The sequence below is a fragment of the Pongo abelii genome, chromosome 19 (assembly GCF_028885655.2).
Source record: "Pongo abelii isolate AG06213 chromosome 19, NHGRI_mPonAbe1-v2.0_pri, whole genome shotgun sequence".
NCBI classification, from domain to species: Eukaryota; Metazoa; Chordata; class Mammalia; order Primates; family Hominidae; genus Pongo; species Pongo abelii.
The window spans coordinates 56,902,002-56,929,063 of NC_072004.2; the positions used below are offsets into that span (position 1 = coordinate 56,902,002).

Here is a 27,062-nt window from a genome sequence, read left to right on the forward strand (position 1 = left end):
GTGCTATAGACTTCCCAATATTTTGTTCTTAAAGTCTTGTTCACTGCTGTTTCCCCAGTATTATACATATATAGTAGCATATATAGTAGGCCCTCAATAAAATATTCAGTGAATGAATTAACTGCTGTACTCAATATACAAATATTTTACTTAAGTTTTTTTTTGTTTTTTTTTTTTTTTTTTTTTTTTTTTTTTAGGCTGGGCGCAGTGGCTCACACCTGTAATCCCAGCACTTTGGGAGGTCAAGGCCGCTTTTTTTTTTTTTTGAGACCGAGTCTCACTCTGTCACCCAGGCTAGAGTGCAGTGGTGCGGATCTCGGCTCACTGCAAGCTCCGCCTCCTAGGTTCAAGTGATTCTCCTGCCTCAGTCTCCCGAGTAGCTGGGACTACAGGTGCACGCCACCACACCCGGCTAATTTTTGTATTTTTAGTAGAGATGGGGTTTCATTACGTTGGCCAGGCTAGTCTCGAACTCCCGACCTCTCAGGTGATCTGCCTGCCTCGGCCTCCCAAAGTGCTGGGATTACAGGCATAGCCACCACATCGGGCCTACTTAAGATTTTTTAATGTTGATAACTAAGACTGGTCTCTCATTTCCTTTTTTAGTCTTGGGTAGGTTCTGGTATCAGTGTTATGTTATGCAAATTTTCCTTCTTTTTCCACGCAATTGGAGCATTCATTTTAAAAAGGACTGGGGCTGGGCACAGTGGCTCATGCCTGTAATCCCAGCATTTTGGGAGGAAGATTCTTGAAGGAAGAGCGAGACTCTGTCTCAAAAAATAATAAATAAATAACTATATAATAAAAAAAAAGAACCACTGGAATTATCTGCCTTTGCATTTGAAAATGTTCACCTCCCTTGTAGAGTCACCTATTCCATGGCCTTTTGTGGGGACTGTCCCTTGATAATTTTCTCAATGTCTTTCTTCATAGGTAAACTTTGTTAATTTATTTCTTTTTCTAGAAAACATCCAGGTTTTCAAATTTATTTACAAAAACTTTTTATTATTTTTAAATTTCCTCTGTATTAGTGATCATTTTCCCTTCTTGTTTTTAATTTTTACAGTGGACTGGGCTTAGTGGCTCACGACCATAAATCCAGCACTTTAGGAGGCCAAGGCAGGAGGATCACTTGAGCCCAGGAGTTCAAGACCAGCCTGGGCAACATAGCAAGACCCTGTCTCTACAAAAAATACAAAAATTAGCCGAGCATGGTGGTGCATGCCTGTAGTCCCAGCTACTCATGAGGCTGAGGTGTGAGGATCGCTTGAGCCTAGGAGGTAGAGGCTTCAGTGAACTGTGATCATGCCACGGCCCTCCAGCCTGGGTAACAGAGGGAGACCCTTTCTCTCTAAAAATAGTAATAATAATAATAATAATAATAATAATAATAATTGTTTACACTGTGATATTTCATATTGGTTTTTTGGGTTGTTGTTGTCATTGTTGGAGACAGGGTCTTGCTCTGTTGACCGGGTTGTAGTACATAGCTCACTGTAACCTTGAACTCCTGGGCTCAAGTGATTCTCCTACCTCAGCCTCCCAAGTGGCTGGGGCTATGGGTGCATGCCACCATGCCCAGCTAATTTTTAAATTTTTTGTAGAAACAGTGCCTCACTATATTGCCCAGGCTGGTCTCAAACTCCTGGCCTCAAGTGATCTTCCTGCCTTGGCCTCCCAAAGCACTGGCATTACAGGCATGAGTCACCAACACCTGGCCCTCAAATTGGTTTTAGGTTGTCTGGACAAAAGTTGTACCTACCAAACTAAATGTGTACCAAGTGAGATATCCAAGGTCACTTAGCAAACATTCTGTTAGGGATAATGTAAACATGAAAAGAACTTTAAGGATTTTTTTTTTAAGTCTGTTTTTGGAAACAACCAAGAGGAGAGACAAAAGGCACTTCAGTGAGGACTTTAAGCCAGTGACAGCAGGTCTTATTCAGTATGCTCATTTCCTACTCTGATGTATAGATAAACACAATATGCCCCATACAGATTCTCTGTGGTGCAGTTCACACTGAGTGATTGGGGTTAAATAAATACAGGATTTCCAAATAGTTTAGAATAATAGTAGATCAGTCTGAATCACAGCAGTCGCATGGAGACATTACTAGGTAATCTCTTGGAAAAATAAAAAATCAGAATAACCAATTATGTCCACCAAAAGAAAACACTTCATTTCACTTTTGCTATTTAACAGGGATCAAAAACTTCTTCCAAAGTAGGCATGTAGGGCAACACTCCAATCTTTCTAGATTAAGTATTCTCCTTCTGCAGGGAGTAGCATAAGACATCAGTATATAAATAATTGCTGCTTGAAATGGAAAAATAAAATAAAAAAGAGATGCAAAAAAGTGAAAACTGTCCAAAGTAGCAGTTTACCCCCTCACAGCTGTAAATTACTCATCAGTCATTAATGTCATTGTTCTGAGCTGGAGCTGAATCAGCCATTACCCTGGCTGGAGTGAAGCAGAATTTAATCTATCTTTTCATTATAAGGCTTTTACTCTATGCATCAGTAGCGGAGGAAAGACCAATGCTTTATAGCAAGAATTCTACCCAACTTGACTCTGGAACAATTTGGTTCTAGGTGAATCAGTTACTGTCAGTAAAAACAAGAAGAGTAATTCCTTCCTTGCCAATTTTCTGTCACAAACAATCTACAGAGATAAAGGAAGAACAGAAATGTTTACTTTTATATCTGCCTCACATTCTCTGGAATCCAGCTACTCAGATTCATAATATATGCTTTGCTCCATATATACTATGTTTAAAGGCAAATGCTTTAAATAGAACAAACCGTATGAAATATTAAAATTTCTTAACAATTTTTAGTAATTCTCTAATTTTTATAAAAATATTTTCTTTGATCCTGTCAAATATGTATAAGCCTAAGACATTAATAAACATGACTTCATTAAGAAATAGAGCCTCATAATTTATCTGGAAAAAAATGTACAATGATCTATGCAATTAAATCACATTTGCATATCTATCATAAAGAGCTCTATTTACTGGTAGATATAAAATTTAATATAATTAGTGAGAAGTTGTGTTACAACTGATTTCTTGAATTTTGTATCTTTTAACTTGATACAAAGTTAAGGTTTTTGTTTTTTGTTTTTTGTTTTTTTTTGAGACAGAGTCTCACTCTTTCTCCCAGGCTGGAGTGCAGTGGCGTGATCTCAGCTCACTGTAACCTCCACCTCCTGGGTTCAACCAATTCACTTGCCTCAGCCTCCCGAATAGCTGGGACCACAGGTGTGCATCACCACGCCAGCTAATTTTTGTATTCTTTTTAGTAGAGATGGGGTTTCACCATGTTGGCCAGGCTGGTCTCAAACTCCTGACCTCAGGTGATCTGCCCACCTCAGCCTCTCACGCTGGGATTATGGGCGTGAGCCACTGCGCCTGGCCTAACTTGGATTTTTAAAGGTAAGCTAAACATTTCAAATAGGTTTTGCTCGAATTCTCCCTCACCCACTCATCTTTTTTGTAATATCTTCACATTCCTCACTTTAATCTTTCCATTCATGTAGGTATTACTTATGACAATCTCCTGTTGCTCCAGTTACCTTCTAAATACTACTCTACCTTTTTCAAAATACACATGTATTTTTCTCTTCTCCCCTCCTTTTATTGATTTATTTGAAAAAAGTTGCATTTTTTTTCTCCTGCTACCACTATATAAAAAACCAGCAGGTAAATGTAATTAGATTTAGTATTTTGCAAATATTTTCTGTGGACCACTACACATAGAAGATTCTAGTATTTTTAAACAAATAATGTAGAAAGGTACTCACCCACAGTCCCTTCTGTGCCATCCGTTTCCTTTGGGATATAATGTGCAGAAAGATCACTCTGAAGGACTTCATCTGATGTGGCTCTGGCTAAAGCAGCAGCCAAAAAGGAAGGGCAATTACTGCAAGAAAAAAGATAAAAGGCTATTTTCAGCAAAAGAATTAGGAAGTAATACATTTAACATTATTAATAATTACATATTAATTATAGCATTGTCTCAAAACAAAATTATACCTTTAAACAATATTCAATAAATATTTATTGAGTAGGCACTCTGGGCACTGGGTATATATTGATGTATAACACAGACATGGCTCCTTACCTAAAGGAGCTACAGACAGATGACAAACTAATAGGATATAACTTAAAAGCAGGATAAGTTTGTTTCGGTTTGTTGTTTGTTTTTTAGATGGAGTTTTGCTCTGTCTCCCAGGCTGGAGTGCAATGGCGTGATTTTGGCTCACCACAACCTCCGCCTCCCGGGTTCAAGCGATTCTCCTGCCTCAGCCTCCCGAGCAGCTGGGACTACAGGCATGTGCCACCATGCCCAGCTAATTTTTGTATTTTTAGTAGAGACGGGGTTTCTCCATGTTGGTCAGGCTGGTCTTGAACTCCCGACCTCAGGTGATCCGCCCACCTTGGCCTCCCAAAGTGCTGGGATTACAGGCGTGAGCCACCGCACCAAGCCCAGGATAAGTTTTATAGAGAAAACAAACAGGATACAATGACAGAGAATAATAAAGAGGGGTATGTACTTAGAATGGTCAGGAATGCCATACCTTAAAGGATGAAAAAGACTCAGTTATGTGGGAGTGGGAAGTTAGGAGAGAATACTCCAGGCAGAGGGAATAAAATTTATACAGAATCTTTTTTTTTTTTTTTTTTTTGAGACAGAGTCTTGCTCTGTTGCCTAGACTGGAGTGCAGTGGTGCAATCTTGGCTCATTGCAATCTCTGCCTCCCAGGTTCAAGCTATTTTCTCATGCCTCAGCCTCCTGAGTAGTTGGGACTACAGGCGTATGTCACCATGCCTGGCTAATTTTTGTATTTTTAGTAGAGATGGGGTTTTACTATGTTGGCCAGGCTGATCTCGAACTCCTGACCTCAGGTGATCCGTCTGCCTCAGTTTCCCAAAGTGCTGGGATTACAGGTGTGAGCCACTGCGCCCGGCCGATACAGAACCTTTTGAGAGCTTGTTATATCTAAGGAACTGAAAGAAACCCAGAGGAAGTGAAGCATAGTGGGTGAGGGGAAAGTGGCACAGAATAAAGTCAGAGGAATAGACAAAGACGAGATACATGGGCCTTTTGGGTGATGGTAAGGAATTTCTATTCTATTCAAAGGGTAATAACAATTCACAGATTATGACTAAGACAGTGCCATCGTCAGACATATGAACTAAATTATTGCTTTGACTGCTATATCAAAGGAAATTGGAAGGGAGCAAGAATGAAGGAGGGTGACCAATAAGGAAGTTGTTATAACCCAGATGAGAAGAAAAAGAGTGAGAAAAAAATATAGCACTCGTTGATGATTGGATGTAGAGGTGAGAGAGGGAGAGAAAGTAATTAAGTCTGAGTCCTGGGTTTTGGTCTGAGCAACTAGGTGAACATTAGAATCACCTGCCAAGATGGGGAAACCAGGAAAATAACAAGTTTGTGAAGGAAGTGGGGTAAAGTAGAAAACAAGAATTCATTTTAACATGTTAAGATGGAAATATTGGCTGGGCATGGTGGCTCATGCCTGCAATCCCAACACTTTGGGAGGCCAAGGCGGGTGGATCACGAGGTCAGGAGTTCAAGACCTGCCTGGCCAACATGGTGAAACCCCATCTCTACTAAAAATACAAAAATTAGCTGGGCATGGTGGTACACGCCTGTAATCCCAGCTACTCGGGAGGCTGAGGCAAGAGAATCACGTGAATCCAGGAGGCAGAGGTTGCAGTAAGCCGAGATCGTGCCATTGCACTCTAGCCTGGGCAACAAGAGCGAAAACTCTGTCTCAAAAAAAAAAAAAAAAAAAAAAAAGATGGAAATATCTGAGATGTCCTAGTCAAGGTGTCAAATGGTTAACTGGATATTCTAGTCTGGCATTTGAGATGTTAGGAAATTTGGAAGTTGCAACTGTATGGATGACATTTAAAGCTACAGAAATAGAAAAGACCACTGATATAGTTTGGATATTTCAAATTTCATGTTGAAATCTGATCCCCGATGTTCAAGATGGGGCCTGGTTTGGGTCATGGAAGCAGATCCCTCATGAATGGCTTGGTGTAGTCCTTGTGGTAATGAGTTAATTTTTGTGCCATTAGTTCCTGTGAGATCTGATTATTAAATTAAAAAGAGCTGGGCACCTCCTCCCCTTCTCTCTCATTTCCCAACATGTGATCTCCACATGAGGGCTCCCTTTTGCCTTCTGTAATGAGTGGAAGCTTCTTAAGCCCTCACCAGAAGCAGATGCTGGTGCCATGCTTCGTGTACAGCCTGCAGAACTGTGAGCCAAATAAACCTCTTTTCATTATAATTTACCCAGCTTCAGGTATTCCTTTATAGCAATTCAAAGCAGACTAAGACAATCATATAGGGAGAAAACATAAAAAGAGAATTGCTCTAGATCAGTGATCTCTATGTGCCTCCTGGTTTCCCCCTCTGGGAACGAGAAGATTATCCTATGCCACACCATTGTATATTGGGTTACAGTGGGAAAGGGAGTAGATAAATTGCCTTTTTAGCTCATAGGTTTTCAGTCAAGTGGAACAACAGTTAAGGAGCTGTCATTAAGAAACTAGTACTCCAGGCCAGGGGTGGTGGCTCATGCCTGTAATCCCAGCACTTTGGGAGGCTGAAGTGGGAGGATCACAAGGTCAGGAGTTTGAGACCAGCCTGGCCAACATGGTGAAACCCTGTCTCTACTAAAAATACAAAAAAAATCAGCTGGGTGTGGTGGCGGGAACCTGTAATCTCAGCTACTAGGGAGGCTGAGGCAGAAGAATCTCTTGAATCCGGGAGGTGGAGGTTGCAGTGAGCTGAGATCATGCCACTGCACTCCAGCCCAGAGTGCAAGACTCTGTCTCAAAACAAACAAACAAAAAGAAAACAAAGAAACTAGTACTCCAGGCCCACAGGCTGCCCTTGGCAGATATCCCCCTGGGCCATCCAAGCAGCCATGTGCCTGTGTCCTGGGCCTGAGAAGCAGCTCTGTGAGCCACTGCCAGCAGGCACACCCCCAAGCAGTAACATTCCCATGCCTGTGGCCTGATAAACAGCCTCACAGGCCCATTCCTGGAGGCCATGACCCTAGGCCTGCCCATGCCCAGGGCCTGAGAAACAGGCTGGCAGGTCTTCTTCCAGTGGATATGACCCCATGCTGGCCAAGAAACTGTGTGCCTGCACCCAGAAGAGGAACAGCCTGGAGGTCCCACCCCAGGCTGTCATACCTCCAAGCTGGGCGGCCATGCACATGTGCCCCCAGCCAGAGTAACAGTCTATGGCCACAGCCTCAGCAAGCTAGACCCCAAGCTGGTCAACCCATGATGTACACGCACATGTCCCTGACCTAAGAAATAGTCCAATGGTCCCAACCCCAGTAAAGCTACATGACTGCTGCCATAAACTAACAGCCTAGGCCATTGGGACACTCACAAACATCACTAGTGCAGATTACAGCAAAAGAAACTACACCACTGTGTCCACCTAGAACCGTAGCCAATGCAGCCATCCAACTGATGCCCCAAGACCCATCCACATGACTAAATCTTTCCCTATGAAAACTACTCCATAAGATTGGAAGAGGTGACTGTTCCACCAAGTGTGTAGAAATCAACATAGGGACACATCAAATGTGAAAAATTGAGGAAACATGACTCCTCCAAATGCACACAATAATTTTCCAGGAACAAACCCCAATCATAAGAAATATATGAAATGCCAGAAAAATAATTCAAAATAATAATCTTTTCTTAAAAATTTGAGATGAAGGTCTCACGATAGTGCATAGGCTGGAGTGCAGTGGCTATTCATAGGCATCCTACTATTAATTGGCATACGTGTTTTGATCTACTCCATTTATTTTTCTTTCTTTTTTTTTTTTTTTTTTTTAAGAGAGTCTCACTCTGTTGCCCAGGCTGGAATGCAGTGGTACAATCTTGGCTCACTGCAACCTCCACCTCCTGGGCTTAAGCAATCCTTAAGCCCCCCATCCAAGTAGCTGGAACTACAGGCATGAGCCACCAGCCTAATTTTCGTATTTTTTGTAGAGATGAGGTTTCACCATGTTGCCCAGGCTGGTCTTGAACTCCTGAGCTCAAGCAATTCACCCAACTCAGTCTCCCAAATTGCTGAAATTATAGGTGTGAGCCACCACACCTGGCTGACCTGCTCTATTTCTGACCTGAGCTGGTTCATCCCTCCCTAAGCAACCTGATGGTTCTCTGCTCCCAGAAGGTCACCATCTTGATGCCAAACTTAGTGTAGACACCAGATTAGCATAATGCACTATAGGCCAGAACTCTTGGACTCAGGCAATCCTCCTGCTGCAGCCTTCCAAGGAGCTGGGACTATAGGCATGAGCCATCTCATGTGGCTCAAAATAATCATCTTAAGGAAACGCAACGAGATACAAGAGAATACATATAGAACAGTTAACAAAAATCAGAGAAATTCAACAAAGAGATATCATAAAAAAAGAACCAAACAGGAATCTTAGAGCTGAAGAATTCAATGAATGAAATAAAAAATATAATAAAGAGCTTCAACAGCAGACTAGACCAAACAGAAGAAAAAAATTTTGAACTTGAAGACAGGTCTTTTGAAAAAACTCAGGCAGAAAAAAAAAAGAAAGAAAAGAAAAAAGAATGAAAACAGCATATAGGATTTATGGGACACCATTAAGCAAACAAATAATTGCATTATGGGCATTCCAGAAGGAGAAGTAAAGAGAGATGGTGTAGAAAATATATTTAATGACATAATAGCTGAAAACTTCGTAGGTCTTGGGAGAGACACGGATATTCAGATCCAGGAAGCTGGAAAGTTCCCACATAGATTCAACCCAAACAAGTCTTCTCTAAGGCACATTATAGTCAAAAAATAATTTTTTTTTTGAAACGGAGTTTCATTCTTGTAGCCCAGGCTGGAGTGTAATGGTGCAATTTTTGGCTCACTGCAACCTCTGTCTCCCAGGTTCAAGCAATTCTCCTGCCTCGGCCTCCCGAGTAGCTTGGATTACAGGCACCTGCCATCATGCCCAGCTAATTTTTGTATTTTTAGTAGAGACAGGGTTTCACCATGTTGGTCAGGCTGGTCTCAAACTCTTAACTTCAGGTGATCCACCTGCCTTGGCCTTCCAAAGTGCTGGGAATACAGGCATGAGCCACCATACCCAGCTGTCAAACTGTCAAAAGGCAGACAAAGAAATAATTCTAAAAGAGAATTCCTTTTCAAAAGAAAAGCATCAAGTCACATATAAGGGAATCTCCATTAGACTAGCAGCAGCTTTCTCAGCAGAAACTTTACAGGCCAGGAGAGAAAGGGATGATATAGTCAAAGTATAGAAAGAAAAAAAACCCAGCTAGCCAAGAATATTATACCCAGGAAAGCTATTCTTCAGAAATGAAGGAGAAATAAAATCTTTCCTGGACAAGCAAAAAATAAGAGAATTCATCACCACTAGTCTAGTCCAAGAGAAATGTTCAAGGGAGTCTTACATCTGGAAATAAAAAGATTATAACTGCCCTCATGAAAATATGCAAAATTATAAAATTCACCAGGAGGGCCAACAGAGAAAGAGAAAGGAATAAATAATTTTATCACTACAGAAAACTACCCAACCACAAAAATAAATAATAGGAGGGGAAGGAACAAAGGTTACACAAAATACTCAGAAAACAGTCAATAAATGTCTGGAGTAAGTCCTCATCTATTAATAATAATCTTGAACGTAAAATGGTTAAAATTCCCAATTAAAAGAAACTGGCTGAATGAATTTAAACAACAACAACAAATCAAACAAACAAAAACAAAAACAAGACCCAACTATACGCTGTCTACAAGAAACTCACCTCATCTATAAGGATATACACAGACTGAAAGTGAAGGGATGGAAAGAGATATTCCATGCAAATGGAAACCAAAAGCAAACAGGAAAAGCTATATTTATATCGGCTAAAACAGACTTTAAGTCAAAAGCTATAAAAAGAGACAAAGGAGGACATTATATAGTAATTAAGGAAACAATTCAAGAAGCTATAACAATTGTAAATATACATGCACCTAAGACCAGCACACCCAGATTCATACAGAAAATACTATTAGATCTAAAGGAAGAGACAGATGCCAATACAATAACAGCTGGGGACTTCAACACCCAACTCAGCATTGGAGAAATCATCTAGGCAGAAAATCAACAAGGAAACATCAGATAAACCATAGCATAGCTCTAACAGACATTTACAGAACATTTCACCCAACAGCTGCAGAATACGCATTCTTTTTATTAGCAAATGGAACATTCTCCAGGATTGACTATATGTTAGGACACAGAACAAGGCTAAAAAAATTTTTTTAATTGAAGTCATATCAAGTATCTTATCTGACCACAATGGAATAAAACTGGAAACCAATAACAAGTGAAACATTCAAAATTACACAAATACATGGAAATTACACAACATGCTCCTAAACAACCAATGGGTGAAGAAAGAAATTAAGAAGGAAATTGACTAATTCCTTGAAACAAATGAAAACAGAAACACAACATACCAAAACCTATGGGACTCAGCCAAAGCAGTATATAATATGTCTCTGCAGTAAAAATATGTATGAAAATTGAAATTAAATTTTTAAAAACTTCCTTGACCATAAGGCTCCAGTGTTAAACATTTTCTTTTTCATTGCCTTATCAGTGTAACTACTGGTACACAAATGATCTAATATAGTATACACTTTGATAAACATAAAAATTAAACTCTCATTGCAGAATTTTTTTTTTTAAAGGAAGAAACCTTACCTAAGAAATCTTATCTGCCATGGTCTTGGCCTCAATGAAATCTTGGACCTCAAGCTTGAGCCTAATGCCATAATGGGATTAGACTTTGGGAAATCTTAGGGGATGTGGGTGAGTGCATCTAGCACATGGGAAGGATGTGAATTGTGTGGCCAGAAAAGACTGTGGCAGATTATTTTTAAAAAGGCCGCAACAACATTCCTGGTCCCGCATGCTATTTTAGAACTTTGCCATTCCCCATAAAAAAATAGAGTCTGTTTCCCTTCCTAATCTAAACATGGGTGAGGTGTGGTAACTATTGGGATGAAAAAAATGTAGCAAAAGTGATACTGTGTGACTTTTGAAGTTTGTTTATAAAAGGCCACGTGGCTTCCCCCTGGCTTCCTCTTCTTTCTTCCTCTGTCTCCCTCTGGATACTTGCTCTTGATACTCAGCCAAGCCATCAAGCCATGAGGAAGCCCAAACTAGCCATGTGGAGAAACCACATGAACAGGCTCATGTGGATGTAGCCTGAGGTCTCCCAGGCAGTAGCCATTATCAATTGCTTGACATACAAGTTCACAAGCCTTCAGATGATTCCAGTCCCCCAGCCTGAGTCTTCCAACTGAGACCCCAGTTGAAACAGAGATAAGGTGACCTTGCTTCACCCAGTTTTAATTTCTGACTGAAAGACATTGTGAGCATAATAAATAATTGTTTTATGCCACTAAGTTTTGTGGTAATTTGCAATACCGTGACAATAACTGAAAACCCAATATTTAGAAGCTTAGTAGAAGATAAGGGACCTATAAAGACTAAAGAGAAATGGCAAAATCTGTAAAACAAGAACTGAGATAGTAGAGAGTATCTGAAGGAGGGAGTAGTGAACTCTGTCAATTGCTGAGAGGTCAAATAAGTAGAAAAAAAAAAAAAAAAAAAGGCCGGGTACAGTGTCTCGTACCTGTAATCCCAGCCCCCTGGGAGGCCAAGGTGGGTGGATCACCTGAGACCAGGAGTTCAAGACCAGCCTGGCCAACATGGTGAAATCCTGTCTCTATCAAAAATACAAAAACTAGCTGGGCATGGTGGTGCATGCCTGTAATCCCAGCTACTTGTGTGGCTGAGGCATGAGAATCGCCTGAACCCTTGGTACTTTGCAAGGGTAAGGTTGGGGCCAGGAGTTTGAGATCAGCCTGTGCAACTTAACAAGACCCTTGTTAAGCAAAAACAAACAACAACAAAATAGCTGGGTATGGTGGGCACACCTGTAGTCCCAGCTACTTGGGAGGCTGAGGCAGGAAGATTGCTTAAGCCCAGAGTCCAAGGCTGCAGTGAGCCATAATCATTGTTATATTCCAGCCCGAGAGACAGTGAGACCCTATCTCAAAACAAAAAAAAATTGCAAATCATATATCTAATGAGACTGGTATCCCAAATATGTAACGAATCCTTATATTTCAATAATAAAAAGACAACCCAAAGGATCTGAATAGGCTTTTTTCCAAAGAAGATATACAAATGGGCAATAAGCACATGAAAAGATGTGCAACATCTGTGACATAATTGGAAATATATATTTGTCCTCCGCCTTGGTTCCTGACACAGAGCCCCTAAAACCCTTTTGATTTCCTGAGTGATAGGGGTACTGGAAGCATCTTCTAATATTTAGTCTTTGAACCTGGTTTCTGACATAGAGCTTCTAAATCCCTTGGAATTTCCTGTATAGTCTATGAGTGCCTTTTGATCTTATGAAGCAGTTCTTGGTGGGTTACTGGATAGCTTCAGGATGGGAACTGGTCATCAGAAAGACCAACCCATAATAAGAGGCCTGGAATATTCAACCCTGTTCCCATTTTCTAGGGAAGGGAGAGAGATGGGAGATTGACTGAATAATTATTTGAACATGCCTACGTGATGAAGCCTCCATGCAAATCCTTAAAAGATGGGATTTTGGGAGCTTCTGGTTTGATGAACATAACTATGTGCTAGAAGGGTGGAATACCCCACCTCCAACAGAACCTATTACGTTTGGGACCCTTCCTCTTCAGGACCTCACCCTGTGTATCTCTCTTTATCTGGCTGTTCATTTGTATCCTTTATAATATCCTTTCACAAACCAGTAAACATAAGTGAATGTTTCCCTGAATTTTGTAAGACATTATAGCAAATTATTTAACTTGGGAGAAGGTTGTAGGAACCCTTGATTTATAACCAGTTGGTCAGAAGTTTGGGAGGTCCAGACTTTTAACTGGTATCTGAGGTGGGGCATCTTGCAGGACTGAGCCTTATCCTGTGGGGTCTGTTGTAACTCTAGGCAATTAGTGTCAGAATTGAGTTAAACTGTAAGACACCTAATTGATGTCCAGAGAGAAATGGAGAATTGGTTGGTGGGAAAACCCCACACACTTTTAGTGTCAGAAGTGTGTGAGGCTGGGCAAGGTGGCTCACGCCTGTAATCCCAACACTTTGGGAGGCCAAGGCGGGACAATCACCTGAGGTCAGGAGTTCGAGACCAGCCTGGCCAACATGGCAAAACCCCATCTCTACTAAAAATACATAAATTAGCTGAGTGTGGTAGCATGCCTGTAATCCCAGCTACTCGGGAGGCTGAGGCAGGAGAATCGCTTGAACCCAGGAGGTGGAGGTTTGCAGTAAGCAGAGATCATGCCACTGCACTCCAGTCTGTATGACAGAGTGAGACTCAGTCTCGAAAAAAAAAAAAGTGTGTGACTGTATAGAAAAACAGGTTTTTCTTCCCCTTTTAACATCATTAGTCATTAGGGAAATGCTAATCAAAACCACAATGAGAAACCATTTCACATCCACTAGGATAGCTATAATAAAATAGCTATAACAAAAAAGACAATTAGTAATAACAGGTGTTGGCAACTACATGGATAAATGGAACTCTCATACATTCCTAGTGGAGATGTAAAGTGGTACAGCTGCTTTGGCAGTTCCTTAACATTTTAAACATAAAGTTACCATATGGCCGGCCCAGCAATTCCACTCCTAGGTATACATGCATGAGAAATAAAAACATATATCCACAAAAAACTCGTACATTAATGTGCATAGCAGCATTGTTTATAATCGCCAAATAGTAAAAACAACCAAGTGTCCATCACTTGATGGATAAACAAAATGCAATATATTCATAGAATGGAATATTAGCCATAAAAAAGAATGAAGCACTTATACATGCTACAATGTGGATGAACCTTGAAAACATTATGGATAGCAATAGAAGCCAGTCACAAAGACCACTTATTGTAGAATTTATAATTCTATAATAAGAATTATATGAAAAGCCCAGAATAGGAAATTTATAGAAGCAGAGAGTAGTGGTAGCTTAGTGGTGGGAATGAGGAGTGACTGCTAATAGGTAGGAGGTTTCTTTCTGGGTTGATGAAAATTTTCTGGAACTTAGGGTGATGGTTGAACAACTGTGACTGTATTAAAATCCTTGAATTGTACACTTTTTTAAAAAGGCGAGTCATGTGAAGCAGTGGGAGTAGAGAAGGAACAAAGAAACCTATGACTGGTTGTGATCAGTTAGTTGTAAACTTTAAATGAGTAACTTTTATATTATGTGAATTATATCTCAATAAAGACAATAAAAAAATTACTGACTTTGTGATGAACTATTGAATAGTGGAAGTGAAAATCAAGCTAGAATGGGTTAATTACTGACTGGGGGGCAGGGAGGTTTGGCATAGAGGGGAAACAGAGATATGGGGCAGTAACTGATAGGGGATAGGGGAAAGGGAAAGTCTGTTGTTGTTTTAGAATGGTGTAGAATCTGACTGTAGGATGAGGCACATTTCCTTCGTTGGAAAATGAAGAAAATCAATACAGACGCAGGTATGTTTTTAGACGTTAGCAGGAAACGACGGGTACTCCCATTTAATGATTTGAAACAACAAATATTTATTGAGGCCTACTATGTACCAGGCACTGTTCTAGTGCTCAGGATATATATAAACAAAAAAGAAAAAACCCCTGCCCTCTTAGAGCTTACATTCTAAAGAAGGGCTTCTCAATGAAGTATGAGGCAAGACCCATTTTCAAAACTTTCTCATGCATCAGAATCACCTGCACGGCTTCTTAGAACACAGATTGCTGGGCCCCATCCACAGTTTCTGACTCAATAAGCCTGATGTGAGGCCTGTGAATTTTCATATTTAACAAGTTAAATATGAACTCATGCTGCTGGTCTGGGAACCACATTTTGAGAGCCACTGGGTTAAATCACAAACTAGGTCATGAGGGTGGAAAGGGAGGAGGGATGAAGTCAGAGCAGATATGAAATCGTCATATCAGAGAGTAGTAGGACTGTCACACAGTGCTAAGAGACTGTGGGAAGTTTGAGATAATTTTTAAATGAAACCAGTTTTTCTGACGGCATGACTTTCTCATCTATGTTGGCACATGCATAGGTAGAAAGAACCATTAAGTTCATCAAGAGTCACAAGATTGGCGGTTTATTCGAGGTTCATTTTTGGTTTTTGTTTTATTTGTGTGTTTTCTTTTTTTGTTGTTTTGTTTTTTATTTAAGTTTTAGAGAAATGTCTCTGACAAGAAGGATTTGGGGTTTTGCAAGGTAGTACTATAAAGCGAAGGAAAGAAATGGAGATTTGGAATTTTTATTTTTATTTTTTGAGATAGAGTCTCACTCTATCACCCAGGCTGGAGCACAGTGGCACGATCTTGGCTCACTGCAATTTCCGCCCCCTGCAGATTTGTTATTTTTTTTTTTTAATTCACTTTTTATTTTATTCAATCATCTTTGGCTAGAGATTGCTATCTTAAAAAAAATTTTTTTTTTTACTTGTTTTTAGAGACAGAGTGTTACTCTGTTTTCCAGGCTGGAGTGCAGTGGCACATTCATAGCTCACTGCAGCCTTGAACTCCTGGGCTCAAGGGATCCTCCCACCTCAACCTCCTGAGTAACTGGGATTACAGAGAGCCACTGCATCAGGCAGAATTGAGTATCTTTTTAAGATACTCAAATCTTAAAGAACAGACTTCAGTTGTAAATCAGTGTGGTCTAAATGTAATTAAAGAATTGTAGGTGGGAGTACTTGGGCACAAAATCTAGGGCAGAATGTTGTCATCTGAGAGCAGGATGCTTGTGTACAAGATTTTTGAGCTGATGCAATTTTTGATAACAAGGTCTAGATGAGTCCAAATAAGTGAGTGGTTCAGGAACATAAAAAATGGCAATGCTTACATTCTACGTCTTCAAGGAAAAAAAATTAGAAAATTATTTTATTATTCATCAATATTTCTTTTTCTTTTTTGAGACAGAGTCTTGCTGTGTTGCCCAGACTGCAGTGTAGTGATGCAGTCATAGCTCACTGCAGCCTCAAACTCCTGGGCTCAAGCAATCCTCCCACCTCAGCCTCCTGTGGAGCTACGACTACAGGTGCCAGCCACCATGACCCATGCCCCGTTTTTTGTTTTTTAGAGACATAGTCTCACTATGTTGCACAGGCTAGTCTCGAACTCCTACTCTCAAGCGATCTTCCTGCCTCAGCCTCCCAAAGTACTGGGATTACAGGTGTGAGCCACTGCACCCAGCTATTCATCAGTATTTTTCAAATTGCAGTTTATGAGCCATTAGTGGGTAATGAAATTAATGTATGAATTATGACCAGCATTTTTTTTTTTTGAGACGAAGTCTCGCTCTTGTCCCCCAGGCTGGAGTGCAATGGCACGATCTCGGCTCACTGCAACCTCCACCTCCCAGGTTCAAGCGATTCTTCTGCCTCACCCTCCTGAGTAGCTGGGATTACAGGCGCCTGCCACCACACCCAGCTAATTTTTGTATTTTTAGTAGAGACAGGGTTTCATTATGTTGGCCAGGCTGGATTCGAACTCCTGACCTCAGGTGATCTGCCTGCCTCGGCCTCCCAAAGTGCTGGGATTACAGGCGTGAGCCACCGTGCCCGGCCTATGATCAGCATTTTTTTTTTTTTGAGATGGAGTCTTGCTCTGTCGCCAGGCTGGAGTGCAGCAACATGATCTCGGCTCACTGCAACCTCTGCCTCCCAGGTTCAAGCAATTCTCCTGCCTCAGCCTCCCGAATAGCTGGGACTACAGGCACACACCAACATGCCCAGCTAATTTTTGTATTTTTAGTAGAGATGGGGTTTCACCATGTTGGCCAGGATGGTCTCGATCTCTTGACCTCATGACCCACCCACCTCAGCCTCCCAAACTGCTGGCATTACAGGCGTGAGCCACTGCGCCTGGCATGACCAGCATTTTTTAAAGGAAATAGAATAAGGTGCATGAGGTAAAGTATTGTTTCACATATATATGTAGGTAAGTATATACTGAATTACGATGAAAAAAATTTAAAAGCTACTACCCTTTAACAATTATGAAATAAATTGATGGGATCCCTCTAAAATCCAAACGCTTTATCAACAATGTTACCATGTCTCCTTCCATGCTATGGAAATTAACTGAATTTTGATAAGTCAAAATGTTTCTTCACAGACCTAATCTCTTTGTAAAAATCGCTTATCTTTACCTTTCTGTCATGTCTTACTCTGATTAACTGGACACATTCCAAATGTTTTACCTATATGAATTTTTAGTATATAGTTATGGAATTTACTGGGTTGTTTTTTAAATTTACATTAAAAATGATCTGGGCCGGGTGTGGTGGCACATGCCTGTAATCCCAACACTTTGAGAGGCCGAGGTGCGTGGATCACCTGAGGTCAGGAGTTTGAGACCAGCCTGGCCAATGTGGCAAAACCCTGTCTCTACTAAAAATACAAAAATTAGCCAGGCATGGTGGCATACACCTGTAACCCCAGCTACGTGGGAGGCTGAGGCATGAGAATTGCTTGAACCTGGGAGATGTAGGTTGCAGTGAGTCCCGATCACACCACTGCACTCCAGCCTGGGTGGGGTGATGGAGTGAGGCTGTCTCAAAAAAAACCCAAAAAACAAAAATGATCTGAAAACCTTTATTGTAATCTTGTTCCATTAGAGCTCCAAAAGAAAAGGATATCTTCTGTGTAATTATTAAACTATCTGGATGTAGGTTCACCAAATATAAGAAATGAAAACTTTAGAGAATAAGGCAAGAACCATTAGTCTCATTAATGTGTCATCTGCAATACATTTTTAGTCACAGTTAATATAATTTTTTTTACCTTTTGTCAGACAGAATGAAAATATTTTCAGTGAAGTAGGGAGGAGGATTAGCTGACTAATAGCTAGATATAAAACATCAAGCTAGACACTTCACCCACATCAGTTATTCCTACATGTCAGAAAGCTGTAACACTTAGCATGAATAACTCTTCTTATGGTTTTGACTTTGAGTTGGAAGTGATTATTTCTGAAAAATCAGAATTGCAAATATATTTTAAAGCAGTCACATCAGAGAATATCTGATACACCTCAAATAAAAGCTTATCATTAATGCTTGTCATTTTAAGAGAATCACTAGGAGTGACTAACATGATAATAACATAGCAAGCTGCTTTCTTTCATCATTCTCTTAAAATGCTTGAAAGATCCTGATACATAAAGTTTTAAAGTTTGGCAAATGTAATAAGCATAGCAAATATCAAAAGAGAGCCAATACTCATGGCAGTTTGGAGTACTAGGTTTATAAATGTCATTATGTTGAGAACACTGCTGAACTGCAATATGATTAGAAATTCCTTAATATTTGCAGTATCATTTTGGGGGACTCTGTGTCCAAGTCAAACTAATCTTGTTAGGACTCTCAAATATAGTCCAAGAATAATGATTTTCTTTTTATGTATATAAACAGATATTTTGAAGTGCTTTCCATTTTTATCTTCAAGCAATTCACATCCTGAGAACAAAAGGAAATTTTTTCCATACATACCAATTTGATGTTTTCTTGTTTGTTTTAGGTATCAAAGTACTAATTTTATATATTCATAGACAGAAATAAAATCTTTGCCTATTTTATGTCTAAGGCATATAAAAATTATATACATAATACTTTTTAAACAATGTTGAAAATCATTAATTAGGGGCCCATTTAGTTTTAATTTTTAAGTTTAGTCACATAAGTAACACGTTCCACTTCATTAAGGCTATTTATGTTCATGAATACATATCTGAATTTCTGTGTATACTGACTTTCTTGATGTTATGAATTGTAAAGCAAAAATCCAGGTTCTATTAAAACTTCATAAATTGAGCTTCGTAAACAAAGCATGGGGTCTTGCTTGCTTTAAGCTAACAATAATTGTTCTACAAACACACATAAAACCCTCACAAAACTTATAGTCATGAATGTTCTGACTGTTCTTTCCTGCAGCTCATATTGGCTAGCATCATCTTTATCCTCCAAATATTTATCTTGCTTCCTCAATTCTATTTCAAAAATAGCCACAGCTGAAAACATGCTTGGTGGAAGATTTTGAATTATAAAAATGTAACTGCATTCTAATAACCTTCAATAGGTCAGTACTTTACTTACACAAATTATTTTAGTTTGTTTTAGTATCTGGCGACAGGGTTGAAGCAGGAGACAGATGTTAAATCATTATGAGAACTATCCAAGTCATTATCAGAATTAGTGGGCCAGGCGTGGTGGTGCACACCTGTAATCCCAGCACTTTGGGAGGCCGAGGTGGGTGGATCACCTGAGGTCAGGAGTTCGAGATCAGCCTGACCAACATGGTGAAACCCCCTCTCTACTAAATACAAAAAATTAGCTGGGCGTGGTGGCGGGCACTTGTAATCCCAGCTACTCTGGAGGCTGAGGCAGAAGAATCGCTTGAATCCAGGAGGTGGAGGTTGCAGTGAGCCAAGATCGCGCCATTGCACTCCAGCCTAGGCAACAAGAGCGAAACTCCTTCTCAAAAAAAAAAAAAAAAAAAAAAAAAATTATCAGTGTATCAGCACAGACAGCCTATGAGTACTGAGCATGTTCATTTCTTATGCTCTAGATAAGTACTGATTTCTTTAAATTTCATAATAGGGCCCAGTCATAGGAGAATCCTTAGAATTTCCTTCACCTATAGTGCTTGCAGGACTTAATTATATATGGGTCCTTGTTACCTATATATAGATATTAAAGACTATTATTTATATATTCATAGATATCTCAGATACTCAGAAATCACTTTAACTTATAATTTAAACACTGATTTCTCCATGTAACGACAAAGATAAAAACATATATATATGAAGAATAATTACAGACCACTATTGACTTTGGAGCCTGAAAATACATAGTTACACACACACGAGAGAGACCTAAAACTTCTGCCAACTTGCCATTTAATTACTATTTGACTAACTTGTTGGAGACAAGAAATTAGAGCAGAAATATAAGGAGTTAGAAAGGTGGGTTCTAGTTATAGCTGGGTAACCTTAGAAAAGGTGCTTAAAGTCTCTGGATTTCAATTTCCTCAACTAGAAAATTAAGTTAGAATAAAATAACTCTAAAGTCAATTCCAGGCCTAAAATTCTACTTCTATAATTCTATTCCAAATAAGGTTTTTTAATTTCAAAGACGGGACAAAGGCAGCTTAAAAGTGTAAACACACTTCAGATCCAAACAAAGGTTTTCACATAGTCCAGTGGAGTGGAAACAAATGCTATATATTCTTTCTATAAATAATTAGGAATACTCTGCTTTATGCTGTGGGTGTATTCTGAAACATTAAATGTATATTTATTTTGATAAATGCAATCAATCCTTGCAGTGAATCCATTAGTTAGGAAAGAATCCTTCACATTTTGTATTATTTGTTTTCTTTCTTTCTTTTCTTTCTTTTTTTTTTTTTGAGATGGAGTCTCACTCTGTTGCCCAGGCTGGAGTGCAGTGGCGCCATCTTGGCTCACTGCAACCTCCACCTCCCGGGTTCAAGCGATTCTCCTGCCTCAGCCTCCTGAGTAGCTGGGATTACAGGTGCCCGCCACCACGCCCAGCTAATTTTTGTAGTTTTAGTAGAGACGGGGTTTCACCACCTTGGCCAGGCTGGTCTCAAGCTCCTGACCTCGTGATCCACCCACCTTGGCCTCCCAAAGTGCTGGGATTACAGGCGTGAGACACCACACCCGGCCGTAGGCGTGTCTCTTCAAGAAAACAAATAATACTGGCCAGGCGTGTGGCTCATGACTGTAATCCCAGCACTTTGGGAGGCTGCAGCGGGTGGATCACGAGGTCAGGAGTTTGAGACCAGCCTGGCCAAGGTGGTGAAACCCCATCTCTACTAAAAATACAAAACTTAGATGGGCGTGGTGGCGGGCACCTGTAATCCCAGCTACTGGGGAGGCTGAGGCAGGAGAATCGCTTGAACCGGGGAGGTGGAGGTTGCAGTGAGCCGAGATGGCGCCACTGCACTCCAGCCTGGGAAACAGAATGAGACTCCATCTCAAAAAAAAAAAAAAAAAGAGACAGGCCTACACGATAAATGTCATATAAAACAATATTGTTACTATAAAATTTTATATTTTAAACAATTTTATATTTTAAACAAGATACTATTTCCTATCTCTTTTAAAATATTTATTTACAAGAGTTTTTTTTTTTTTTTTTGTATTTTTATTAGAGACGAGGTTTCACCGTGGTCTCAATCTCCTGACCTCATGATCCGCCTGCCTCGGCCTCCCAAAGTGCTGGGATTACAGGCGTGAGCCACCGCGTCCAGCCTTACAAGAGCTTATTATTCCATCTCCACTATATAGGCTGACATCAATCCAATCAATTCATATTTTCCATTAGAGAATAGGAAAGGAGTCAGATTGGATTGAATATGAAAGCTGGCTCTCTTTCAGCACTGAATATTGCCATCTTGTTATAAAGCAGGAACCACAACAGATAAATAGATTATTACAGAATAAAAACATTTAATTTGCATTCATTTTCAAATACCATGGGTGGATAAGTTCCTTTAGATGGACAGGATAGTATTTTAGTCAGATCTTTTTGTATTGACTTGTTAGTATATTCCACATGCATATTAAGACAATATACATTTTAAGATTGAAAACTGAATTCTTGTTATAAACCAAGCCAGGAAGCATTCTCATCACAATGCCAAACCTACACAAATCACTAACGACATTATTAGATAAATTAGAGGTTTAAAAGTACATCCTTCCTGACATTGGCAATGTGGGCGTCTGCACAGCACCCACAGCTGTGTTTCAACAGTCTTGGCATAGCATTGCTAAGGTAATAAAAATTATTGAAGGTGGGAAGTTTCCATCAATTAACTTTGAGAGAGACTCGTCTGGAGCAGCCTCATCTCAGCCCACATATTATGATGATGCTATCTACTCAGTATGCCCTTGCTAGGATGACAGCAGTTAAATATTGAATTTCTGATCATCCCCTCACCCCAGTTAATCATAGGTATTCTAAATCTAGAATAACACATTAAGCTAAAAATAATGAAGGCAAGTTCTCCACCCGACTTAGTATTCTTTTTCTTAGTGGACTATATGGAATTAAAATTGGGGCTGAATTTAAGCTATTTTCTTTCTTTCTATAGCAACCTCTAGGAATGCCACCTGGCATCAACTGATTGCAATGCCCACACACCACCGATTCTCTTCATTAGTTTTTCTATACCTAAATAATGTAATCTACCAAAGGACTAGTTCCTGCAGTTCTGGGTTTGGGGTTCACAACAGAAATCTCATTCCCTACTGCTGCTAACAGTATAATCTTACCAACCATTTGCTCACACTGATCAGGTTGACATCCAAGCAAAACCAAAGTTATCCTAAGTCTTCTGTGAATAGCAATCTAGAGGTTACAAATTTACCAAAGATCAAACTATGACTACTGCTATAAGATCACAAAAATAAGAGGGCTTAGTGGTAACTATCTTTCTTGTCATCCTTTCTCCATGATGAGAAGAAATTAGATAGCACATCTTTACTGAAACAGCTCTTGTCAACATCACATAAGTGACCTTCCTGTTGCTAAATCCAATAGTCTATTCTCAGGTCCACTTCATTCAGGAGCATCTGACTACTGATCATGTCGTCTACCTTGGTACACTTTATTCTCTAAGCTTCTATAACGTCACATTCTCCTATATACTCCCAGGGTTCTGCCTTCTCAGTCTCCTTTGATGATTCCTCCTCTTCTCCTTGCACTTCCGAATCCTCTTATGCCATATGTCTTTTTCTTTTTGCATAGACATTATTAACTTCTAATACAGCCTAGCCATTTTCTTTTTTTTTTTTTTTTTGAAATGGAGTCTAGTTCTGTCGCCCAGGTTGGAGTGCAGTGGCATTATCTCGGCTCACTGCAACCTCCGTCTCTCGGGTTCAAGCGATTCTCTGCCTCAGCCTCCTGAGTAGCTGGGATTACAGGCACCCGCCACTGCGCCCAGCTAATTTTTGCATTTTTAGTAGAGACGGGGTTTCACTGTGTTGGCCAGGCTGATCTTGAACTCCTGACCTTGTGATCCGCCCACCTCAGCCTCCCAAAGTGCTGGGATTACAGGCGTGAGCCACCGCGCCCGGCCCAGTCTAGCCATTTTTTAAAATTGTTTTATTTTTTTTTTTTTTCTGAGACGGAGTCTCGCTCTGTCGCCCAGGCTGGAGTGCGATGGCATGATCTCGGCTCACTGCAACCTCTGTCTCCTGGGTTCAAGCGATTCTCCTGCCTCAGCCTCCTGAGTAGCTGGGATTACAGGTGCCCACCACCATGCCCAGCTAATTTTTGTATTCTTAGTAGACATGGGGTTTCACCATGTTGGCCAGGCTGGTCTCGAACTCCTGACCTCAAGCGATCCACCCGCCTTGGCCTCTGAAAGTGCTGGGATTATAGGCTGAGCCATTGTGCCCGGCCACGCCACTTTTATTATGTTTACTGTTTATGTCTCCACTGCTTCTCCACTAGACTGCAGATGCTTTTGTCTCTTTTTGATGTCTAGTGCCCAGATCAGTGCCTGGCACACAGTGCTCAATACATATTTGCTGAATGGGTAAACTACTATTTTTCTGATTTATATATGTTTAAGCCATTCCCTAACTCTTTAGAATGAATGCTCCTTAAGAGTAGAAAATAGATATATTTACAAAACAGTACACCATGTAACATAATCTTGAGTTGTTACCTATAGGATATAATTTGTAATTAATACCAAATAAATAATGCTTCAGTAAATAGCTTTACATAACTTTTTGTGCACACTACACATAGAGAAATAATCCCTTATTGGTTAAATTATTTTTATTTTTGTCAAAATATTGTAGTCGCCTCCTTTAAAAAGTCAAATTGTACTATTACAAGACTTATAATGAAAGACGCTTCCCCATTCTTCTCTAAGCTCCAGAGGCTATCAACTTCACCTCTTCTAGTCATTCTCCGTTTCCATCTTTCTTTTTTTCTTTTTCTTTTTTTTTTTTTGATATGAAGTCTTGCTCTGTTGCCCAGGCTGGAGTGTAGTGGCTTGATCTTGGCTCACTACAACCTCTGGCACCCAGGTTTAAGCGATTCTCCTGCTTCAGCCTCAGAAGTAGCTGGGATTACAGGCGCGTGCCACCACGTCCAGCTAATTTTTGCATATTTACTAGAGACGGAGTTTCAGCATCTTGGCCAGGCTGGTCTTGAACTCCTGACCTCATGATCCACCCGCCTCGGCCTCCCAAAGTACTGGGATTACAGGCATGAGCCACTGCGCCCAGGCTTTTTTTTTTTTCTTTTAAGATAGGGTTTCACTCGTCTCCCAGGCTGGAGTGCAATGGTGTGATCTCGGCTCACTGAAACCTCCGCCTCCCAGGTTCAACCTCTGGTACCCGGGTTTAAGCGATTCTCCTGCCTCAGTCTCCTGAGTAGCTAGGATTACTGGCGCCCGCCACCATGCCCAGCTAATTTTTGTATTGTTAGTAGAGATGGGGTTTCACCATGTTGGCCAGGCTGGTCTTGAGCTCCTGATCTCAGGTGATCCACCCACTTTGGCCTCCCAAAATGCTGGGATTACATGTGTGAGCCACCACATCCAGCCTGTTTCCATCTTTCTAAATAAAATGTTTATATTGATATTTCTTAATTTATCAATATTAAATATCAGATTTATTATCTTCCCCCCATGGTAGAAGACATCTTAGTTCTTTTTGATTTCTTGCTTTATCAATATTAACAATATCATTTCACCAACATGAAGTTTTAGTAATTGTTCTCACATACACAACTCTCCGCTCCCTCAATTCTTCCAATATTTGGTTAAATCAGTGAGTTTTAAGATATTATTATAGCCATACAAATAGTGTGAACTGCTGAACAGCAGACTAATTATACAAGAACTCCTTTCTTGTACAATTACAGTCATGTGTCACTTAATGGGGATACGTTCTGAGAAGAGCATCGTTAGGCAATATTGTCATTGTGCAAACATCATAGAGCATACCCATATAAACCCAGATGGCATAGTCTACTACACACGTAGGCTACAGGGTACAGCCTATTGTTCCTAGAGACAATAGTGCACAGTGTGTTACTGTACTGAGCACTGTAGGCAGTTTTAACACAGTGTAAGTATTTGTGTAACTAAACATAGAAAAACTACAGTAAAAATATGGTATAACAGATAAAAACGGTACATCTGTATAGAGCAGGGCAGCTCTATTATAATTTTATGGGACTACCATTGTATATGTGGCCTGTTATTGACTAAAATGCTGTTGTGGGGTGCCTGACTGTATTTTGTTTTTCCTAGAGTTGTTAACTGCTTTATTTTTTTCATTTGCTTTGTTTCCAACATACCTATCAGTATTCTTTTTCCAAAAGCTCCAACATCATTGTGGCATGCCATTCAATAATAATATTTTTCATATGCTCATATAAACCAGTCCTTATTTTTTTCCTAGAAAACTCCCTGGTCTAGGCCTCCTTCTTTTTTTTTTCCTAGAAAACTCCCTGGCCTAGGCCTGGTATAAAAATGATATCCTAGAACTTCCTTACGGAGCCCTTCTGTGCTGGATCACCTGTTCCCAGATCCCATGTTTTGTTTTTGTTTTTATAATTTATGTTAATAAATTAGTTCTTAGATTTTACTGGAGTACATCCTCCTGCTAGTGGTTTGTTTGTTTGTTTTTGAGACAGCGTCTTGCTCTGTTGCCTAGGCTGGAGTGCAGTGATGTGATCTTGGCTCACTGCAACCTCCACCTCCTGAGTTCAAGTGATTCTCCTGCCTCAGCCTCCTGAGTAGCTGGGATTACAGGTGTGCACCACCATCTCCGGCTAATTTTTGTATTTTTAGTAGAGATGAGGTTTCACTATGTTGGCCAGGCTGGTCTCGAACTCCTGACCTCAAGTGATTCATCTACCTCGGCCTCTCAAAGTGCTGGGATTACAGACGTGAGCCACCGCGCACGGCCCTCCTGCTAGTTTTAGCACTTTCTACTATCTCTCACCCTTATCCTTCCAATCCTTTATTTTTATTTATTTTTGAATAAAGACAGGGTCTTGCTTTGTTGCCCAGGCTGTTCTCAAACTACTGGCCTCAAGTAATCTTCCACTGTGGCCTCCCAAAATGCTGAAATTTCAGGCATGAGCTACCATACCCAGCCCTCCCAATTCTTTGGGGTCATTTAATACCTACACTGTCAGAGTTTATAACATGTAAATTCTCTTCTGGAATAGTAAGCCCCACATGAATCTTATGGATTGCATGCTCACATAAGGTCTTTTGTGACATTTTCTTTATCACTTGTTTGGCTGGCTGGGCACAGTACAGGCATCAGGGAAATTATATTTTCTGAGTTCTTGAATGTTCAAAAACATCTGTTGCCTTTTTACCTAAATAACAGGTAAGCTAGATATAAAACCTTGGATCACACATTATTTTCTTGAGGACTATAGATAAAGTCTATAAAGCCTACAGTCTTCTGGCACTGAAATATACTGAGCAGAATTCTGAAGTCAGTCCAAATCTTTCTCCCTCTCATATGTTTTTTTCTTTTTTTCTGGAGTCATTCTTTAATTTTTGGAGTCCAATAACATGACTAGGTTGTGCCTTATTATAATTGTTCTATGTACATTTTCCCTGGCTCATGATGTACTCTCTCAATCTATAGATTCAAGTCTGCCTGACTTCCTTCCTTCCTTCCTCCCCTTCTTCCTCCCTTCCTCCCTCCCTCCCTTCCTTTTTTTGAGACGTAGTTTCACTCTTGTCGCTCAGGCTGGAGTGCAATGGCGTGATCTCAGCTCACTGCAACCTCTGCCTCCTGGGTTCAAGTGATTCTCCTGCCTTAGACTCCTGAGTAGCTGGGATTACAGGCATGCACCACCATGCCCAA

General features: G+C 40.2%; 1 protein-coding gene across 1 annotated transcript in view; it reads right to left on the reverse strand.

Annotated features, from left to right (window-relative positions):
* Positions 1–27,062, reverse strand: part of PPM1E (protein phosphatase, Mg2+/Mn2+ dependent 1E) — a 224,028-nt gene that overhangs the window by 23,066 nt on the left and 173,900 nt on the right. The window contains exon 2 of the mRNA XM_024235421.3: positions 3,807–3,925. Coding sequence (XP_024091189.3) covers positions 3,807–3,925 — 119 coding nt within the window. The remainder of the gene's footprint in view (positions 1–3,806; positions 3,926–27,062) is intronic.